At 42.4% G+C, this 21,181-nt stretch overlaps 1 protein-coding gene across 5 annotated transcripts in view; it reads left to right on the forward strand.

The window, feature by feature from the left end:
* Window positions 1–21,181, forward strand: part of KIAA0825 (KIAA0825 ortholog) — a 473,150-nt gene that overhangs the window by 165,868 nt on the left and 286,101 nt on the right. For all 5 annotated transcript variants that reach the window (XM_088444682.1, XM_088444683.1, XM_088444681.1 and 2 more), the window contains one exon: window positions 9,498–9,689. In XM_088444682.1, coding sequence (XP_088300808.1) covers window positions 9,498–9,689 — 192 coding nt within the window. The remainder of the gene's footprint in view (window positions 1–9,497; window positions 9,690–21,181) is intronic.

Raw genomic sequence — 21,181 nt, forward strand, 5'->3', positions numbered from 1 at the left:
TCTTGTGCTTCTCTTTACTTTACTTTCATCTACTGCTTACCCCCCACCAGGGCACCTAACACTTGGTTGCTTACGCTCTGTTGCATATCTAGGTGTTATGGTCACTAATGTAGCAATGTATATTATCCATGTCCTTGTCCTATATTGTACTGTAAGTCAGTTGTCAAATTATTTGTTTATGTACTTTGTAAGGCGCTGCGGAACACTTGTGGCACCATATAAATAAAGGATAATAATAATATCTGCTAAAGTAGGAGGTTTTGAATAGAAAACTCAATTTCACTTAAATATGTTTCTTATATAAAGGGCCAGATTCAATTAGGCTGCGAAAAGTCATTTTCGCATGTTTCAATTATCCCCGTTTTCAATTACAAAGACTTTTCGCCGATGCAAAAAGTCTTTGTAAAAAAATGGGGATAAGTTTTCACCAGCCTTTAGCTGGTGAAAAAAAAATGCAGAATTGGGGTTTAGGGGTGCAGGCTTTCAAAAAATGGCCTGCACCCCTGGGAATGGCCCATAAAAACAATCTGTACTGTAAAAAAAAAAATCGGGACACCCCAAATAAATAATTTAAATTTTGGGGTGAAAAAAAAAATAAATGAAAAATCACTTCTAAAATGGCTAAATTGAATCCAAAGGGGTTCCCTTATATGCGACAGGTGTTTTCTTCATTGCCGAAGTAGCGGCAGGTGCATTTTTGCTGAATTTTTAAAAATAACTTTAGGGACTTAAAATATGCTTACCCCCATTTACATGTACCCCAAATTTGATAGGGATAGTTATTTCCCCCCCCCCCCAAAAAAAAAAAAATCTAAGTGCTATTCTTCACCCCTTCTTCGTAGCCGCAAATATGCACCTGCCGTGGCTATTACAAACCCCGACTTCCTTCAGCAGGTAAAAATGGGGATACCCATAGTGATCCCCCATGTCTAGACATATTTAGGGGGGTCCCTAGAATATTTCCCAAAAATTACAGTGTTTGTCGAAACCTACCTTTCCGCCGGCTCCCGTTGATTTCTAATTGAATATGGGGATAAAGCGGGCACACGCCCAATACTTTATCCCCGGAAAACCTCCGATGTGGAGCGAAAAGTCCATCACGGACTTTTCGCTCCAAATTGAATATGCCCCATAGAGTCTCAAATAATGATTCTCCAAGGTTTTTACCAATACAGTGAATTAGACACAAATGCAGCCATATGCCTTTGGCGAGTGTTGCATCTACAGAATGTGGGTGGTATATTGTGCTGCTGGGTAGGGGCACTCATCTCGGCACTCAGTAACCATACCAACTACTGCACTATGATAGATGCATTCCTCTTATAAATGGTTGCTCTTACATATACACAATGCCTGTTATAGGTTATACTTCTCTTAGCTGGGTGCTATTACAGTATTTCAACTGTTATACTGTATACCGACTCTATCTGAACCATTCACTCTGTATAACTCCAACCCTGACTTGCTTTGTTTATCCTTGCCTTGCCTGCTGATTTGTAGTGCTATTTCTTTCTTAGTTCTTACCCAGTGTGGTTGCGTTTCCTTCTCATCTGTTGTCTATTCTCTAACCTGAATAAGGCCACATACCCATTGTCACTTTATAGACAGTACATATACATTTTATTTGCATTGCTACTAGACTTTTTATTAGCGTTAGTAGGCTTTACCATACCTTGAAATATGGAAATGCACAGAATGGTTAGTAGTGTTCAAATAGTACAACACAAATCAAAACCCCCTATGGGTCTAGTAACACTAGAAGCAATAGTTGCTAGTATCAGACCCATTTACATGTATTTTACAAATGTATAAACCTTACTAAAAATGCATGTGTAAGATGTCAGTGGTTTTGAGGCCAAATAAGCTCTGTATTTGTGCACAAGTCCTGAGGGCAGCAGAGTACCAATGAGCATGTCTCTAATGGATGAAGGCTAAGCTAGATGAAAAGTATAGTTATTGGTGTTCACAAAAGGGTTTGAGAGGTTGACATTAATATAAATAGAAATTTCAAGGATCAATTATCCTAAAAGCTATTGACTCCTTTCAAGACTTCTAGTATACTATGACGTCTGCTCATAATAGGTTTAAACTAAAGAAGGAGCGTGCTGTATATTACAATATACACTAATTATAAAGTCCAGATAGTGTTTTTTTAAGCATGAGAATAATAGAATGAGCACTGTGTAATAGTAATATAATACTAACAGAAGTATCAATAAAAAAAAAAACAGATTCAATTTAAAAAAAAAAAACAGAAGAGGAGGAATCTGTCCAAAATTAAAACTTAACATATAAAGATCAGAAGGTGACCCCTTTTCTAATATAAAGATATATAAAACAGTGCACGATAGGATCAGCATAGTAAATGGAGTTAAAGCATGTAAAAAATAAATCATAAAATATGCTTGAAGCAGATGCCACGAGAAGGCAGATTTTTGTAGTGCAATTATTTATGCAATGATATTACTCAAATTGTGACATTGCCTGTTGTTAGGTATGACCCCACATTATTTCTAGCATCTGGTGTTTGTTATTATTATGCTAGAAAAGCTGCTACTTTCCTAACAAATGGTGTGTTACACAAGAGTGTGCAGTGATAACAGGAGCGACCCAGCTCATTACACTCCCTCAACAAACTCCTCCATCATTATATCCCTCTGCTCCAGAGACTGCTTCTCACTTTTCAAATGCGAAGAAAAATGGTAACACTGGGAATGTTGGCAATGTGATGTATGATGGCATAGTTAGGCCTGAGAATGGTGCCTGTCAATTCACTGGGAACCAGCACCCTCCCAAGGTGTATTCATAATGTGTCTGCTCTCAATGGTTCTTGTTCAGGGATACCAAGAGGGAAGGGAACAGATGGACCCAAAGCATTGGAGCCTGTCAAAGAGGGTCAGCTATGTGCATCGCTGGTCAGCATCCACCGAAATTCACAATGTGCCCCCTCTCATGGCGGCCCTGAAATGGATAGGATGCAGTCTCCTGAATGTTGGTGCGCCCACAAAATGGCTGCCTAGACAGTGTATAGGTGACGTGTGTGCTTTAAAAAGGCCTTACATGAAAATTTAAGACAATTGTTAATACAAACTCAAGTACGGTGCATATACTGATTTCTACCAGCACAGCTCATCATCAGAATTATTGTATTCATGTACTGGATTTATAACATTCATTCTTATGAGATTAAGCACAATGCAACAACTCAAAACCTTGTTACATATAAAGTCCTTTAGTTCTGTCATTGTAAAGTGGCCTAACATTTATCAGAAGTAAAACATTGCTGTAAATTCTGTCTTACCTCATATTCACAACTGCACTACATTCACTTACCTATTCAAATACCTGTCATCTACTACAAAGACTGACAAATGTTTCATCAAGATCACATTACTACCCTAGTGCTCTCTTGTATTGAATTCTGCCAGCTGCTTTAATTATCACACAGATAAAATGACAGAAAGCATAAATCTATTGACTGGCCAGGTCCTTTAGCTGAAGCAGAGTATGAGCCTTCAAATGACATTGTGTACTTAAACGCTGAGAGCAAAGTGCCCATAAGAAAATTGATCCACTTTTACCTGGAGAACATTTTTGCTCTGTGCCTATAGGGGCTGATTCAGAGATGTGCGCTAACCCGATGGTTAGCGCACATCTCTGATCGTGCCTCCTCTGCGCAGGCGCATGACCCGTGCCGCACATGTGCAGTACGAGTCTGCGATCCGGCAAGCAGACTGGCAGCACACTGTCAGTGATTGGACAGGGAGGGGGGTGGCGACGACCTCCGTTTCCCCAAACAGAAGTGTGGTTCTGCATTTGGGGGGAGGCCTCTTTTGAGCAATTGCGATCGCCGGCTTAAGTGACCGCATGGTCAATCAGCCAGCAGAGGATCACGCAGATTTTCCAATGCTGTGTCCAAGGACGCAGCCCGGAGATGTAATGCTAGCAGGAGACATGGTGACACCTGCTGCATTACCATAATAGTGCTATTGCAGCTGCTACCATGGTATAGCAATAGCATCAAAGCTTTTCTCACCTACATTATACATTTTTACATGAATTTCCAGATGTGTAATTTCTTGTGGCAAATGTATGAATGCGAATATGCATCCTTTGCAGTTTAATATCAGTATATTAAAAGCCACTCATAAATGTAGTGGCTATAAAGGCTGTGGGGTGTGTGGTTACTGTGGTTAATAGTCCTTTTATTTAAACAAAAATGTGTATTGTATATTACACAGAATATTCCACTTTCTTGGAATATCCGGGAAACTCCTGAGTTTGGGGGAGTTCTCACGGCTCACAGAATAGAGGGCTGCATACTGTCCACTACTGCCATGAAGTGACTGGGGCATTATGACTCAGGGATGACTCAAATTGTAGCATCATGGTTAGGCTACGGGAGGGTAAGTTAGGGTTAGGAACTAAGGGGAGGGTTAGGGGCTAGGATTAGTCATACTTAGCACTATAAGCCCTGCACAGGATCTGCCTGTAGTCATCCTGATGTCACTGCCGAACCCAGAAGACAATGCTGGAAGCGCCAGACCCGAAGTAACAAGTAAGTCACCAAAAGACCAGCAGGAACGTTTTGTCATCATTTCATCAGTGTCGATGTGGTCATGTTGACATTACGACCATGGGCCGAATTCAAATAGAGGCGAAAAGTGCCGTTTGGAGAAAAGTTTCCGCGGATTCGGACTTTCCGCCTGTTTTCAAAGTATCTCCATATTCAATTCCAGGATGATTTTGCCTAAGCTGAAAGTCAATGCATTGTAATAGGCGGAAAATTATCTCCTATGAATAGCAGGTGAAAAATCGTTATTTTGAGGTGCAAACGTGGGGAAACGACCAAGAACCCTTGGGACAGCCCCCCCAAAGGACAAATCAAATCTACTTTTTCGCTTTGGGGGCGAAAAAGTAAAAAGTGGGGTGACAACTATAAAAACTAGCGAAATAGACTTCTTGTAATGCTGTAAGAAGGGGCCAAGTGTTTTTGATATTGCAGATTCATGTACTGTATGAGGGTGGTTTTTCACGTTTTTTAAAAGTTCACTTTACAGACAAAAATATGCTAGCACCCATTTTCATGTACCCCAAATGTGACTGGACTACTTATTTTCACCAAAAAATACTGTTTTTTTGCTATTCTTCACCACTTTTGCAAAGACGTTAATAAGAAGCAGTACCCCAAACACTTTTATTAGGGCTATTAGTACACATCTACATTGATTCCCTATGTTAGTGCATCTCTTTTGGGGGTACAGACTGACTTCCCCCACTTCTGACAGTACTTTGCGCCTGTTCCGCATTCGCAGCTTTCCGTTTTCGCATGTTTAGCAATTGAATATGGAGAAAAGTGGAGATGCGCGCAGAAAGTTTTCGCCTCTGAAAAAGGCGAATAAGACGGAGAGTCGGACAGGCAAAACTTTTCGCCTTCAATTGAACATGGGCCCATATTGAAATTATGAATGTTGATAAAATATATCACGCCCTGTGTAAGTGCCAATACTGTATGATCACATTTATATTGTAATAGCAGCTTACAGATTCTGCCTGACTCATAACCGACTGCTCCTCGCTCACTGTCTCTCCTCTCTGTCTCTCACAACCCTTTATATTGTAAGCTCTCATGAGCAGAGCCTTCTGTCTTTTATTGCTATTCCTTCCCTCACTCATACATTGCCATCATCTCCTCACTGCAAACAATAGCACCGAACCTTTGGGCTTGGATCTTATGACTGCTGAATGTTTATAAACCTTGGGCTTGTTTGACAATGCTTTGTACTGTAAAGGAGCGTATCCACTTCCCGACAATGAAGGACTGAACAATATTGTTATCATTCAGTCATTCATTATATAGTGCAGTGCCCTCATCCCTGAACATGCTCAACCTGGCGATCATGTATGGGTGAAGCGGGAACGCGCAAATCGATGGTCTTTTCCGACATTTGCTGCATGATTTCTGCACAATTAATGAGCAATTGAACAGTAATGATGTCGTAATCATTCAATCGCTAATTTTTTGTACTTATACTGTTCCTGTTTATGGGGCCTATTCATCAACACTAAAATAACATTTTTAAGGACATTTTCCTTAAATAACGTTATTTTGGTATTCATGAACAGACTTAACACAGGAGATATCACAGATATCTCCTTGCTAAGTTCCCCTGCGTTAATTTCCACACTCCCCATACATTAGTATGGGGATGTGGAAATTATGGTATTTATCAATTTTCGGAATTTGATGCAGTTACTATTCGCCACTGTGAGGTGGCGAATAGCAGGTGAAACTCACCTGTATCAGCGTGTGCAGGTCCCCCGACGAGTCCCTCCGGCGCTCTGCTCCGTCCTCAGGCTCCGGAGGTTGGTCTGTCATGTGTGCTCCCCAGCAGAGCACAAGAAAGTTTACAAAAAGAAAAAAACATTTTTTTTTGTTTTCTAATCTGTCATGTGGTCTGCTGGGAAACCACACGACAGACCAGCAGGACGGAGCCGGAGGCTGCTGCGCAGACAGGTAAGTCGGGGGGGGGGGGGGGGGAATCGGGGGGGTACGAAACTTAACGCATCTGTAGGCAGTGCTGCGCATGCGCTGGTTTTACAGATGTAAAAGCGCATGCGCAGCACTGTTTCCAGACGCGATAAGGTAGTGTAGGCAGGGAAAAGTATCTATTTCCCGAAAAGCTGTCATCGCAAAAATGACAGCTTTTCGGAATAGATACTTATGGAGAGGTGGGATGATGAATTCCACCTATAATTAGCTAGAACTCCATGAGAGTTCTAAAGCTAATTATCTCCATTGAATTTTTATGTTTAATGAATAGGCCCCTATGTATGTTGTAAGGTGCCATATAAATAAAGGATGACAATAATAGTAATAATAATTCTAATTGAGCCTCTGTGTGTTCTAGTAATCCATGCACAAAAAAACTCAGTAAGTATTGGTAGCTCTAATTAACAGCTTACTGACCACCGATCCTGTAATATTGGATAGAAGGCAAACCTTGTAGAAAAGAAACATGACCAGATCTTATGGAAAGTACACACATTTTGTATCCCTACATTATATGAACTATCAGAACAAATTAAATTTGTAGTGCTACTTAATTTGTGTGAAAGTAACTACAGTATATAAGAAGAATCATTACTAGGTTTATTATTTTTGTCCGCAATATTAAAAATATTTACTTCACTAAACTAATACAAAAATTGTCTCATCCTACTGTAAAAGCAAAAATAACATTCTAGTTATAAAGTGTTAACTGTGTCTTTGATTGCTAAGTACATGATGCTTAAGACCAGGCATGTCAAACTCAAAATACCAACCGGGCCGAATATTCGATATCTAAGAGTGTGTGGGCCCAACAAAAAAAAAAGTCTTAAATGCAATTTTGAAAGATTTATTATTAATACAAACCAATGCAGTGTCCCTTATGCAATTCCCCCCTGTATTAGTGCCCCTTATGCAATGCTCGCTGAATTTGTGCCCATTATGCAATGCCTCTTATGCAGTGCCCTAGTAGTGCCCATTATGCAGTGCCCCAGTAATGCCCCTTATGCAGTGGCCCCAGTAATGTCCCTAGTAGTGCCCCTTATGCAGAGCCCCCATTAATGCCTCTTATGTTGTGCCCCCTGTAATACCCCTTAAGTAGAGTCCCCAGTAATGCCCCTAGAAGTGCACCTTATGTAGTGCCCCCAGTGTAATGCCCCTTATGCAGAGCCCTCAGTAATGTCCCTAGTAGTGCCCTTATACAGTGCCCCAGTAATGCCCCTAGAAGTATACCTTATGCAGTGCCCCCAGTAATGCCCCTTATGTTGTGCCCCCTGTAATACCCCTTAAGTAGAGTCCCCAGTAATGCCCCTAGAAGTGCACCTTATGTAGTGCCCCCAGTGTAATGCCCCTTATGCAGAGCCCCCAGTAATGTCCCTAGTAGTGCCCTTATACAGTGCCCCAGTAATGCCCCTAGAAGTATACCTTATGCAGTGCCCCCAGTAATGCCCCTTATGTTGTGCCCCTAGTAATACCCCTTATGCAGATATCCCATTAATGCCCCTTATGCAGAGCCCCCAGTAATGTCCCTAGTAGTGCCCCTAGTAATGCCCCTTATGTTGTGCCCCCAGTAATGCCCCTTATGCAGAGCCCCCAGTAATTCCCCTAGAAGTGCACCTTGTGCAGTGCCCCCAGTAATGACCCTTATGTTGTTCCCCCAGTAATGCCCCTTATGCAGAGCCCCCAGTAGTGCCCCTAGAAGTGCACCTTATGCAGTGCCCCCAGTAATGCCCCTTATGCTGAGCCCCTTATGTTGTGCCCCCAGTAATGCCCCACTTACCTGTGCAGTACTTCCCTTTCTTCACGATGGCTGCTGGGCACCGCACCAGTCCACGCCATCATCACTCCCACCATCCCCCATAGACTCTGCCGCTGACTGGATCTAATTAGATCCAGAGCGGCAGGCGCAGGCTCCTCTCATTGCAGGCGATGCGGGAATGCTGGCCTCTGTTGCCAGCTTTAAACAAAGTAAACACTGCCCGATCAGCTGAGCTCCGATCATGGCAGGGGTGTGGGTCATATATTTTATATATATATATATATATATATATATATATATATATGTGTGTGTGTGTGTGAGCGCACACTCTCGGGCCGGATAAAATGTTTACTGGCGGGCCGCATGTTTGACATGCCTGCTTAAGACAGACACATCCGTATGTAAGATATTTTTCATGTTGAAAGCGGTGCCCAGGCCCAATAGGACACAGGGCCTGATTTATTAAGGATCGCTACTACTAAAGCATACGCAGACGGGCGATTGTTGCCCACTCCGCATGCGTATGCATCGCAGTGCGCGAAGGGACCACTGCGTTCGCATTGCGATCACACAGACCACGGAGAGCCATCACAGAGTGAGTGACATGCAGTGAGCGTTTGGGGGTGGTGACAGCAGGCGTGTCTGTCCCTTTGAATGCCGTTGCATGGGCGTGCATAAATTAGCCAGTGCGATGGCATACGCAGCTTGAGTACTCACTGCGTGCAACCAGGTTAGCAATTTCTAAAGGGATGATGGTACTCGATGTTACCGATGTTTATGGAGGTTTGCAAGGTATTACGGATGTGAGATAGCTTTAGTGGGAGGCAGTGGGCATCTCTATGCTGACAATGCGACGGCATTGCGATAGCAGTCATTAGCTATTTCCTCAGCAGACCTGCGTGCGATTACAGAGCTGCGAACGCAATAGCGATCCTTAATGAATCAGGCCCACAGTCTACAATCACTAACCGAATCAAACCACAATTTCAGAACTGTATGTGAAACGCATTTGCATTTCAAATATGGTTGTAAATTGTGTTGTTCAAATGCCAGCGTGTTCCTGGACTTAGGCTTACATACTTTACTGCTCATGTCCCTTGTGGATATTTCTACTCTCTTCACAAAACTGTTGTCTAGTGCTTGATGCCTAAACTTGCATTGTATTAAAATGGTTCTTCTTCCTTTTAGTAACGGAGGGCCAGGAAACTAGCGAATATGAAATGTTGAAGATGGATCCTAACAATATGAAAGACTTAAATTTAACAGAAATGATCCTCTCTGTGTTCAGCTATTGTACTTTGTCACCTCGATCTCTTACTACTCTGCTGGAAAAATATATGGATCAGGAGCAACTTTGGGATTCCCTGTGCAGCCAGACAGGTACAGCAATTGTTGGTTTTGCGCTTACTTTCTTTTATGTTAGCTTAGTGGTTCCCAAACTCTGTTTTCAAGGCACCGTAACAGTCCAGGTTTTCAGGATATCCATGCTTGAGCAAAGCTGGCTTAATTAGTACCTCCGTCAATTTGATTTAACCATCTGTGCTCAAACATGGATATCCTTAATACCTAAACTGTTAGGGTGCCTTGAGGAACGAGTTTTGGAACAACTGTGTTAGCTGCATCCACTAAAGAGCTGGTTGCTCTGGGCAACTTCTCCACTGGTCTCGTTCTCCAATCTTTTCACTGCTTTATACATCAGCCCCCAGCAGGGCTGGGTTTGGTCCGGTCATACAGTATATATGCTGATTTGGGCCGGTATCTGGACTGTGCAGCCAATTTACACAGGAACAGCCTCTTGCGTACACGCCCTGATCCTGCCTCCATTTACACTCCTCAGTCCTCACTGATCTCTCGATTAGCTGGACGCACCGCACTGTCATGGCCAAACTTGAAAGCAGAGCCACCCATAGGGGAGAATGGAGCCACCCAGAATGTGCTACTGGCTGTAGGATCCTCTGTGAGCCACGCTCAGACCAGCACAACCTTGTGCTCAAAGTTATTATAGCAATAATCATATTGGCTGCCTGGTGAACTTGTTGGGTTACTGTGGTAGGGAGTACACCAGTCTGCTAGTCTGGGTAAAAGCTCTCACCATTTGGAGTCGATAATCCTTTGGTCCGAGGATTGTCCTATGGATAAAATCCTAATCACTTGGGAACTGTAGTGTTTGGTTCTGTGTAAAATACACCTCTTATTTTGAATATGTCAATACTTTTCCAGTAGGGGCATATGGGTGATAGCAGCAAAATATCTCTCTGTAATAGACCATAATGGGATTAGTGTCACAGTAGCAGTATTCCTAGTTAGACCCTTTCTTTGGGGATATTCACATCCTATGAGGTTTTTTTTTAATCTTCTAATTTTTAGTGAATTTTTTAGTCACACCCAAACAAAATAACAAAAATTACAAAAGATGATTGTTAATAGCAGACATAGAATATACAGTCAGGTGCATAAATATTGGGACATTGACAGAATTTTCATATTTTGGCCTCTATTCACCACCACAATGGCTTTGAAATGAAACAAACAAGATGTGCTTTAACTGCAGACTTTCAGATTTAATTTGAGGGTAATTACATCCAAATCAGGTGAACGGTGTAGGAATTACAACGGTTTCTATATGTGCCTCCCACTTTTTAAGGGGCCTAAAGTAATGGGACAAACTAAACAATCCTAAATCAAATTTTCACTTTTTCATACTTTGTTGCAAATCCTTTGCAGGCAATTACAGCCTGAAGTCCGAAATGCATAGACATCACCAGACGCTGGGTTTCATCCCTGGTGATGCTCTGCCAGGCCTCTACTGCAAATGTCTTCAGTTCCTGCTTGTTCTTGTGGCATTTTCCCTTCAGTTTTGTCTTCATCACGTGAAATGCATGCTCAATACGATTCAGGTCAGGGGATTGACTTGGCCATTGCATAACATTCCACTTTGTAGCCTTAAAAACTCTTTGGTTGCTTTTGCAGTATGCTTCGGGTCATTGTCCATCTGCACTGTGAAGCGCCGTCCAATGAGTTCTGAAGCATTTGACTGAATATGAGCATATAATATTGCCCGAAACACTTCAGAATTCATTCTGCTGCTTTTGTCAGCAGTCACATCATCAATAAATACAAGGGAACCAGTTCCATTGGCAGCCATACATGCCCACGACATGACACTACCACCACCATGCTTCACTGATGAGGTGGTATGTTTTGGATCATGAGCAGTTCCTTTCTTCTCCATACTCTTCTCTTCCCATCACTCTGGTACAAGTTGATCTTTGTCTCATCTGTCCATAGGATGTTGTTCCAGAACTGTGATGGCTTTTTTAGATGTTGTTTGGCAAACTCTAATCTGCTCTTCCTGTTTTTGAGGCTCACCAATGCTTTGCATCTTCTGGTGAACCCCTATATTCACTCTTGTGAAGTCTTCTCTTGATTGTTGACTTTGACACATATACACCTACCTCCTGGATAGTGTTCTTGATTTGGCCAACTGTTGTGAAGGGGTTTTTCTTCACCAGGGAAATAATTCTTCTGTCATCCACCACAGTTGTTTTCCGTGGTCTTCCGGGTCTTTTGGTGTTGCTGAGCTCTCGGGTGCGTTCTTTCTTTTTAAGAATGTTCCAAACAGTTGATTTGGCCACACCTAATGTTTTTGCTATCTCTCTGATGGGTTTGTTTTGATTTTTCAGCCTATTGATGGCTTGCTTCACTGATAGTGACAGCTCCTTGGATCTCATCTTGAGAGTCGACAGCAACTGATTCCAAATGCAAATGTCACACCTAGAATCAACTCCAGACCTTTTACCTGCTTGATTGATAATGAAATAACGAGGGAATAGCCCACACCTGTCCATGAAATAGCTTTTGAGTTGATAGTCCCATTACTTTTGGCCCCTTAAAAAGTGGGAGGCACATATAGAAACCATTGTAATTCCTACACCGTTCACCTGATTTAGATGTAATTACCCTCAAATTAAATCTGAAAGTCTGCAGTTAAAGCACATCTTGTTTGTTTCATTTCAAAGCCATTGTGGTCTGGTGCCATCTGTTGTGGAAACAGACATATTATCTAGACAGTATATAATCTTCACAAAGTATCATATATCAGGATAAAATACATAAAAACCATTCCATGTCTGCCAACATATAAATTGATTCAAAATATATATAGTACCTAGCCCCCCCTAAAATCCCAAATCAAACCTCCCTTAAACCCCCCACTCTGTATGACCTAACCCCAATCTAGATATACCTGGATCCCCTAATCCCCTATCCCATTACAACTAACCTAATCTAGCTAAGTATCTAAATCCCCCCACCCCCCTCAATACTAAAAAAAAATAAAAATAAAACAGGGGCAAAAAACTGGATGGCCTTAAACTAGTGGAAACCGACCCCAGCTCACAAGGCCTCCAAAATATATTAAATTAAAAAAAAACCCTTCCCCCCTCAGCAGATAGGCAGAAAAACAAAAATATAAGAGCACTTATATATCAGAAATAAAACCCCTACCACCTCCCAATCTAGATAGAAAACACAGGATAAGAATGAATGACAGGGGCAGCAGACTTAAGTGACCATACTGTAGTCATACCCTGACTCCCAGGTATATGAAAGGGAATGAAATTCCTCAGCTTATTGAAACGAAATAAGGTACTTTTGTGGCATATGAAATATAAAAATTTGAAAAATCAGCATATGTACTTGTATATCAGTGCGAAAAAATAAAAAACATACAGAAACGGCATCAGAATCTTCAGCACAGCGTATAAGGCAAAAAGATGGGCTTTTTGGAGAGGTGTCACAGATTTGGAGTGGCCATAAGCTGTGAAATCAACGGCCTGGGATGTAGTTGCAACCTCTATGGAAGATATAACCATGTATTGAGCCTGAAGAATCACATAAGAATCAGAATATCCAGGGATTGTGAAAAAGTCAAACTTGGAAGGGAATGCAACCACTGAGAAGGATAACTCTAGGAGCTGGTTTGTTGCTGACAAAGTGGGGTAATTGTATTTAGAGATCGAAGGAGAAATTGGAGTAACAGCAAAGCACCCAATACTGGCGGCAGATGGTATCTGAGACATCCCGCTCCACAACTTGATGGTGCTTAGGCAGCCATTAATAGAGGTATTACATTCCTCCACGTCAGGAACACAGGTCACCGTTTCGGCGATCTGAGAGTCAGTGTGCGGCAAATCATAACATGGAAGAAGCTACGCAGAGTGCAGATTTATCACCCGTGCCATGAGCCTCTCCTCTGAGCTGGCAATAACTTTAAGGAGAAGTTCCATAGTAGGATGCGAGGGCATAACCACCTCAGCAAATAATCGTAATAACAGGGAAATATTATAAACAGGAAATTAGTGTAATATAAAGCTTCGCTGTAAAGAAACGGGAGTAACAGACAGTGAGCTGTCAGAAAGTCATAAAACTGTGCAGAAAGGAATAATCTAACAGCAGTAAATGCAACACTGCACCTACACTCCAGGATACACAGGATAACCAGCAGATGGACCACCTTCAGCCTGCAGGCCTTTAATAATTCAGGACTGTACTTCCAGATGGCGCCCGAGTCCAGAAACCATGGGTTCAAAAAGGTCACCAGCAAACTTTACACAGCGAGAGGATGGTCATCCGCCTCCCCAACAACCCAGAACACTGACCAGCAGAAATATACTCCCATCAGAGGAAGCAGGAGCAGTAGGAAACACTGAGGCCAATCACAAGATGGCGGCCGGGCCCGTGATTCGCGGATCCACAGGAGCCTTCAGAGACCTTTGAATGACCGAAGCAGGGTTCTCCACCTTCCCACTTGTCCAGGACACCGATCGGGATGGCAATAAACTCAGCACCTAAGCTAGGAGCTGCAGCAGCCGCTGGAGGAGAATCCAAGATGGTGCCCGCGGTGATGAGACGCTGCAGAGGGAGACAAACTTCACCCACAACACAGCCACCAGAGGGAACAGATCATCCAAGGGGCTCCAGGAGCATGGAGAGGTAAGTAACCAGCAATGCGCCAAAGTAGGAGTCCGGTCAGAGGGTACAGCCTCCTTCTCCTAGCTTGTCCAGGCCATGCCCCCCCACATCCTATGAGTTTTGATGCATTTTTTTTTCTTTTTGCAACACATTAAAACACATGCGATTATAGTTTGTGTTTGTTTTAACTTTTAAATATGTTTGTGCATTTACTCAATTATATCCCTTTCATTCCAGAGTGGGCTATTTTCTGCATTATTCCTACAGATATGAGGGCTAGTAAAGGGAGCAGATGACTACTCTTAGCAATAAGCGCGGCAGCTCGTAAAACAATACTGCAGGAGTGGATCTCGACCTCCTCCCCATCTTTTGTGCTATTTAAGACAAAATTATATAACATATTTCGAATGGACTGGGTAGAGGTAGTCTTAGAGAAGAAATTTTTTGATATGTGGGAATCATATATATCTACATTATCCCTTGACATGCGGCGTCAAGTATATTATAGTGTAAAGGATACATCTTGGTTTTTACTTCAGACTATTGGAAATGATCCACCAATAGACATCAATTCTACCACGACCTAATGTGTTTACATGGGATGCAAGTGATTGTGATTCCTTTGGGGGTGGGGGGGAGGATTGGGAGATGGGCCCTTTTTGTTTTTGTTTTGTTTATATTTGTTTTTGGTTGTATTTGTCAGATGTTGAAAGTTTCAAATATTATTTGGAGTACCGTATGGACTGGTAACTAGGATATATGCTGTGTCTACACAAAAAATTACTATCATAAAATATATTTTTTTTTTTATTTTGGATCTTATAGTTTTTTTTGGTTTTTTTTGGTAAATGCACTGTTAATATATTATGTCCAAAATGACTATGCTCTATATATCTACTGTATTCCATGTATTTCCATACTTTTCGCGATTGTTATTTTGATGTATTTAATTGTGTTTATGTGCACTGTCTCAATAAAAAAAAATTGTTTAAAAAAAATATGTTTAAAAAAAATATGTTTGTGCAATAAACACAAAAATAAGGCTAATACATTGAGTAATAATTTGAATAGTTATTATTTGTTTTGCTTTATTGTCTATGCAATTTATATGTAATTCCCATGCTACTGGGTACATATAAATTGCATATATACTGTTTGGTCTCATTCAGATGAGTGTTTTGTTACATTTTGCTTATTCTGACCTACCTATGCTATACACTGAAGTTCCAAAAGTCATGGGATAGCAGTATGTAAAGGTAATGGTAGGTGGTGTCACCGTACTGACACATTTTGGAAATGTCCAGACCTGCATCAGTTGTAAACTGACATCTTGTGAGTAAGTTTGAACAAGGGCTAGGCAGCTCATGGCAAGGCGACCTGAATTATTGGAGTTCGAACGGGGCATGATAATGGGTGCCCGATGGAAGGGACATTCCATTTCCGAAGTTGTGTAGACATCCAACATTTCTCGATCTTCTGTGTCACGTGTGTACCAGGAATACTTTATGGAAGGCATTACCATCCCTCCGTGGACAGCTCAGTGGTCGACAACGGGTGCTGAATGATCGAGACCAGCGGCATTTGGCCAGAATTGTCAGTTGTAACAGACAAGCGACACTCGCTCAAATCACATCCACTTTCAATGCAGGAGGTACCAGATGCATATCCTGCAGGTCAGTGCAGCGTTCTTTAGTTTCCAATGGATATGGGAGCGTTCCAGCAGGATAATGCACCGTGTCATCGGTCTCAAGTTGTCCAAAATAGGTTAGATGAGCATTCTGTAGCGTTCCGACGAATGGTGTGGAGAGGTCCATTCGCACCCAAGATCCTGCACCTACAAATATCAGAGAGATGTGGTATGCTATCGAGACAGCATGGGTCAACATCTCACTAGAGGTCTTCCGTCCACTTGTGGAATCGATGCCACACCGAGTTGCTGCACTTTGCCTGGCTACAGGGGGTCTTACATGATACTAGGCATCTATCTCATGACTTTTGGCACTTCAGTGTATATATTTTATTTTTTAATAGTGAAAGTCACAGAACCATCTACAATCTGCAACTGCTCTTCCCACCTGTTTGAAAACTATCACAAATTAAGAGGTTACAATTTATTTGCCTTCTCCATAATAATATCCTTTTTCTTTTAAACTTTAATGTTAGTAAACATTGGCATATAACATTTATAAACTCCTATCTCTAGCAGATAGACCCAGGATCAAAATTTTTCAGGGCCCCAAAATCATAAAAAAAAAAAAAAATGCTGATTCAGCAAGGATCACAATGGCCGATTGTTGCTTTCTGGACATGCATATTCATTGCAGTGCGCATGCATGAATACTCCACTGCTATCGGGACTGGGCAGACCCATCGCAGAGTGATTGACAGGAAGTACCATTTGTGGGTGGTGACAGGGGGGTTGTCGGCGAAACGCAGGCGTGCCAATGCGTTTGAATGGCGTCACATGGGCGTGCATAAATTATTCACTGGGATGCCATACGCAGCTTGTGTACTCACCGCGTACGATGATGTCAGAACGTGTGCAAGTGTGCGTAAGGCTGTGATTGTACTCAATGTTACCGATGGTTTAGAGTCTTGCTAAGTATTACATATGTGTGTAAGGTAAGGTGGGCGTTCTTATATTGTACTGTGACGGCATAGCGATCGCAGAGGATTAGCATATCATTGCAGTGAGACTGCGTGCATAATCGCTATTGCATTCGCAGTAGCGATATATACTGAATCAGGCCCAATGTAGATAAAAGTGATTGGACACTGACAGTAAATAGATCAACAAGATTTTTTGAGTCATCACTTTGTAGGTCCACCACATGCAGTGACACTGCAGACACCTTCTTGGCAAACTGTCCACAAGTTCCTGGACAATGACAGGCAGTATGTACAGTGACCAACCAATTAGTAGTCATTTGGAAGTCGTGTGCAATGGCATGCATCATATGCATTTTCCTTGCGTGGGGGTGTCCATTCACTTTTGTCTACATAGTGTAGTTTTCTTCATTTTCTTTTTTTATTTGTGGAAGTGATAGCTCCATTTTTTTGCCGAAAATGCGATGCGACTAGGACGCACCTGGAGACTGTGCTGAGATATGTGACACTAAGTCAATCAGCATGCGAATTTCTACATGCAGCCGCCACAGCTTTTTCCACACCAAGTTCCGTTTGCAGTCTCTGATGCAGACAGATATACAAGTGTCACATCTCAAATAAATCAGCACAGTCTCCGGGTGCATTGCGATTTAGACACATTTTCAGCAAAAAAAAAGACACCCGATGCTAGCTGGGTGCCCGATTGATGGGACATTCCATTTCCGAAGCTGTGTAGACATCCAACATTTCTCGATCTTCTGTGTCACGTGTGTACCAGGAATACTTTATGGAAGGCATTACCATCCCTCCGTGGACAGCTCAGTGGTCGACAACGGGTGCTGAATGATCGAGACCAGAGGCATTTGGCCAGAATTATCAGTTGTAACAGACAAACGACACTCGCTCAAATCACATCCACTTTCAATGCAGGAGGTACCAGATGCATATCCTGCAGGTCAGTGCAGCGTTCTTTAGTTTCCAACGGATATGGGAGCGTTCCAGCAGGATAATGCACCGTGTCATCGGTCTCAAGTTGTCCAAAATAGGTTAGATGAGCATTCTGTAGAGTTCCGACGAATGGTGTGGAGAGGTCCATTCGCACCCAAGATCCTGCACCTACAAATATCAGAGAGATGTGGTATGCTGTCGAGACAGCATGGGTCAACATCTCACTAGAGGTCTTCCGTCCACTTGTGGAATCGATGCCACACCGAGTTGCTGACTGCTAGACCTGACTGCTCACTCGCACCATGCATATCGTTCAGCATGGCGTATTGGGGCTAGATGAGCAAGGACACATCTGTATCTACTGAAAATAAAAACACTCCATATTACCCCATTCCTGTCAAGTGTTATTCTTGAGTCTGTCCTCTCAATCACTCCTCACATCCAGTGTCTTTTAAAACCCTGCTGTCTTGACACACAAAACACCATTTACACTCAAGCAACTAAAACTAAAGCAGTCCTTGTCATCTCCCAGACTACTGCAACCTCCTTCTAGTAAGCAATCTCTCTTTGCTCTTATTTTCCTATTCCAATCTATGCCAACAGTGACATAAATCCTGGAGGCAACAGAAATCTTCGCCTCTTGGCACCGCACAGGGGGAAGGGCGATATAAGGTGGCAGGTTTGAATCACGCACTGTCTGTAGCATTAGAGAGACAGCATGGCCATTTACATAGGCAGTACTATGTGCACCTCTGCATCTCCCCTCTCTCACACTGGTAAGTAACAGGATAGGCTGTGGTGTCATATCAGGGGGGTCCTATAGTGTCACCAAGCGCCAGGACTGAACTTCTGCCATCACAATTGCTGCTGCACGTCTAATCTTTCGCTCTATCTGCTCCATGTTTGCTTTTCCACCTTCAAAATCTCGACACCAACTCCTCATACTCTTCCGTATCCAAACCAATATATAATCCTTACCTTTACCTATCAAGCCCTCATCAATACCAACGCTTCCTTCATCTCATCATCTGTCTTCAAATTGTCTCCCTTTTGTTCTTTCCAACCTGCCCCTGATATACGTCTACCTCTTTTCTCATCATTACCTTTCACTCCAATATGTAAGACTTTTTCTCTGCCACTCCTTATGGGATTCCCTACCATGCCTCTCCAGTCTCTCTCAAAGCCTCCAAAGCTTGGAACGATCTCTGATAACCCTCTCTTCCCCACCGTCTCTACTGGGCACAGATATTATGTTGTCCCAAACTTCAATCACAATTGTAACATAACTGTTCCCCAGCCCCCACAGGTTTGTAAGCTGTGAAGAGAAATACCTTCTACACCCTGATATCTCATCCTGCATAAATCATGTTGTTTTATTTCACTCTTCTGCTCTGTGTCTCACGGTGGCACTTATTATTATATTATTATCTTTTATTTATAAAATGCCAAAATATTACACAGGGCTGTAAATTCATGTGATCAAGATTCATGGAAATAACCTAGAATGACCTTGAACAGAAGGTAAAGATGGTCCTGACCAAGAGAATTTACAGCTTAAGAGATGTGGGGAACAATATGATACACAAAGAAGCTGCCCAACAATTGTACAGTAGCTGTGGTGGGGAAAGTTTGTGTAGCTGCTGTAAGGCTGCCATTGCTGACTATTATTTCTGTGCAGCTACTTGTGGCTTCCAACTGTAGTTGGAAGGCAGAGAGACTGGGACCTGATTCAGCAAGGATCGCTATTCTGCTAGAACGCCCGCACCGCGCCTACCGCTGTCAGGATTCTGCACCATGTGGGCTTCCACTGGCGGGATTTCAGCCGGCGGCTACTCAGCTGCCGGCATATCATACCGCTTCCCATGACTGACATCGCTGAAACTCCTTCTGCCATCCACATTCCAATGATTAATTCTGCCCACAATTTATCAAATTTATTGTTTAAAATAAGGAGGAAGATATTCTGCTTAGTAGAGTCTTTCTGAGAGACTTGGGAAGTCGGCTAGAAATTGTGGAGCTTCTGCAAAGTTGAACGTAAGTGGCCCATGCATGAAACTAAGCGTATGTAGCGTTGTATGCATCTCTGTGACTGGACTGACCCTACCCATTTGTTTCATAAATGTTATCTTTATCAGTGCTCACCTTTAACAGCTCTATACGTGGCACAAAACATGCATCTAAAAACAGGCGTATTTACACAAACACTCAACTCTGCATAGCCCGCCATTCCGCTGTCTAGGCACTCACTGACCTTAGCTTATGTGTGAACACTGCTTTACAGAACAGTTCCGCCTGCTTGGTCACAAATGGAGATGAGCTTGTAATGCGTACGGCACTGCATCACCGGTTCCTGCGTACCCTTGGTACTGGAGCAAGCGCAGTGTGGAAAACTGCAAGATATGCTCAGCAAACGGACTTGCATGCAACTCTGCATCAGCTCCTGTGTTATTTACTCATAAGTCTCTAAGGCAGGGGTTCCCAACCACGGTCCTCAAGGCACACTAACAGTCCAGGTTTTAAGGATAGCCATACTGGAGCACAGGTGACTTAATTAGTACCTTAGTTATTTTGATTTAACCATCTGTGCTTTAGCATGGATATCACTAAAACCAGGACTGTTAGTGTGCCTTGAGGACCGAGGTTGGGAATCACTGTTCTAAGGCAGTGGTTCTCAAACTCAGTCCTCAGGACCCCACACAGGTCACATTTCCAGGTCACCCAGCAGGTGCACTGGTGTATTCTTACTCACTGACACATTTTAAAAGATCCACAGGTGGAGCTAATTATTTCACTTGATTCTGTGAGGAGACCTGGAAAACATGCACTGTTAGGGGTCCTGAGGACCGAGTTTGAGAACCTGTGCTCTAAGGTAACAGGATCACCTAATAGCAAAAATTAACTAATAACTAACAACAAACCCTAATAACAAAACAAAACTGATCCAAATGTTGTTCAGTGCTTAATAATGATATGTAAAGTGATTACTGTATGTGTCTATGTAACGTAAGAGGATTAAATACCTTATTAAACCTTACTTTTCAACAAAGCAGAAGTGGGAGGTCAGGGTAAGATCGAACAAATTAGTTTCTTGTTGAATATCTTTATATAACACAGAACTATTTATGGCAAAGCCAACTTTCTGCGTACAATATAAATTTAGCTTGGTGGCCGAGTTTATTTAGGCAGTGCTAATGCACCTCTTGAAATCCTGTCAAGTGGCACAACTTTGTAATTCTCTAATGACATATGAGTCATGCAGTGAGCGAGAGTATCTGGTAAAATGACCAGCATTTCCATCTGCATGCACTGCACATGCCAGAAACGAGTCCGTCAGAGAAGTAGAG

Source organism: Taudactylus pleione, unplaced genomic scaffold, assembly GCF_031769625.1.
Source record: "Taudactylus pleione unplaced genomic scaffold, aTauple2 ptg000370l, whole genome shotgun sequence".
In the NCBI taxonomy this organism is placed as follows: Eukaryota; Metazoa; Chordata; class Amphibia; order Anura; family Myobatrachidae; genus Taudactylus; species Taudactylus pleione.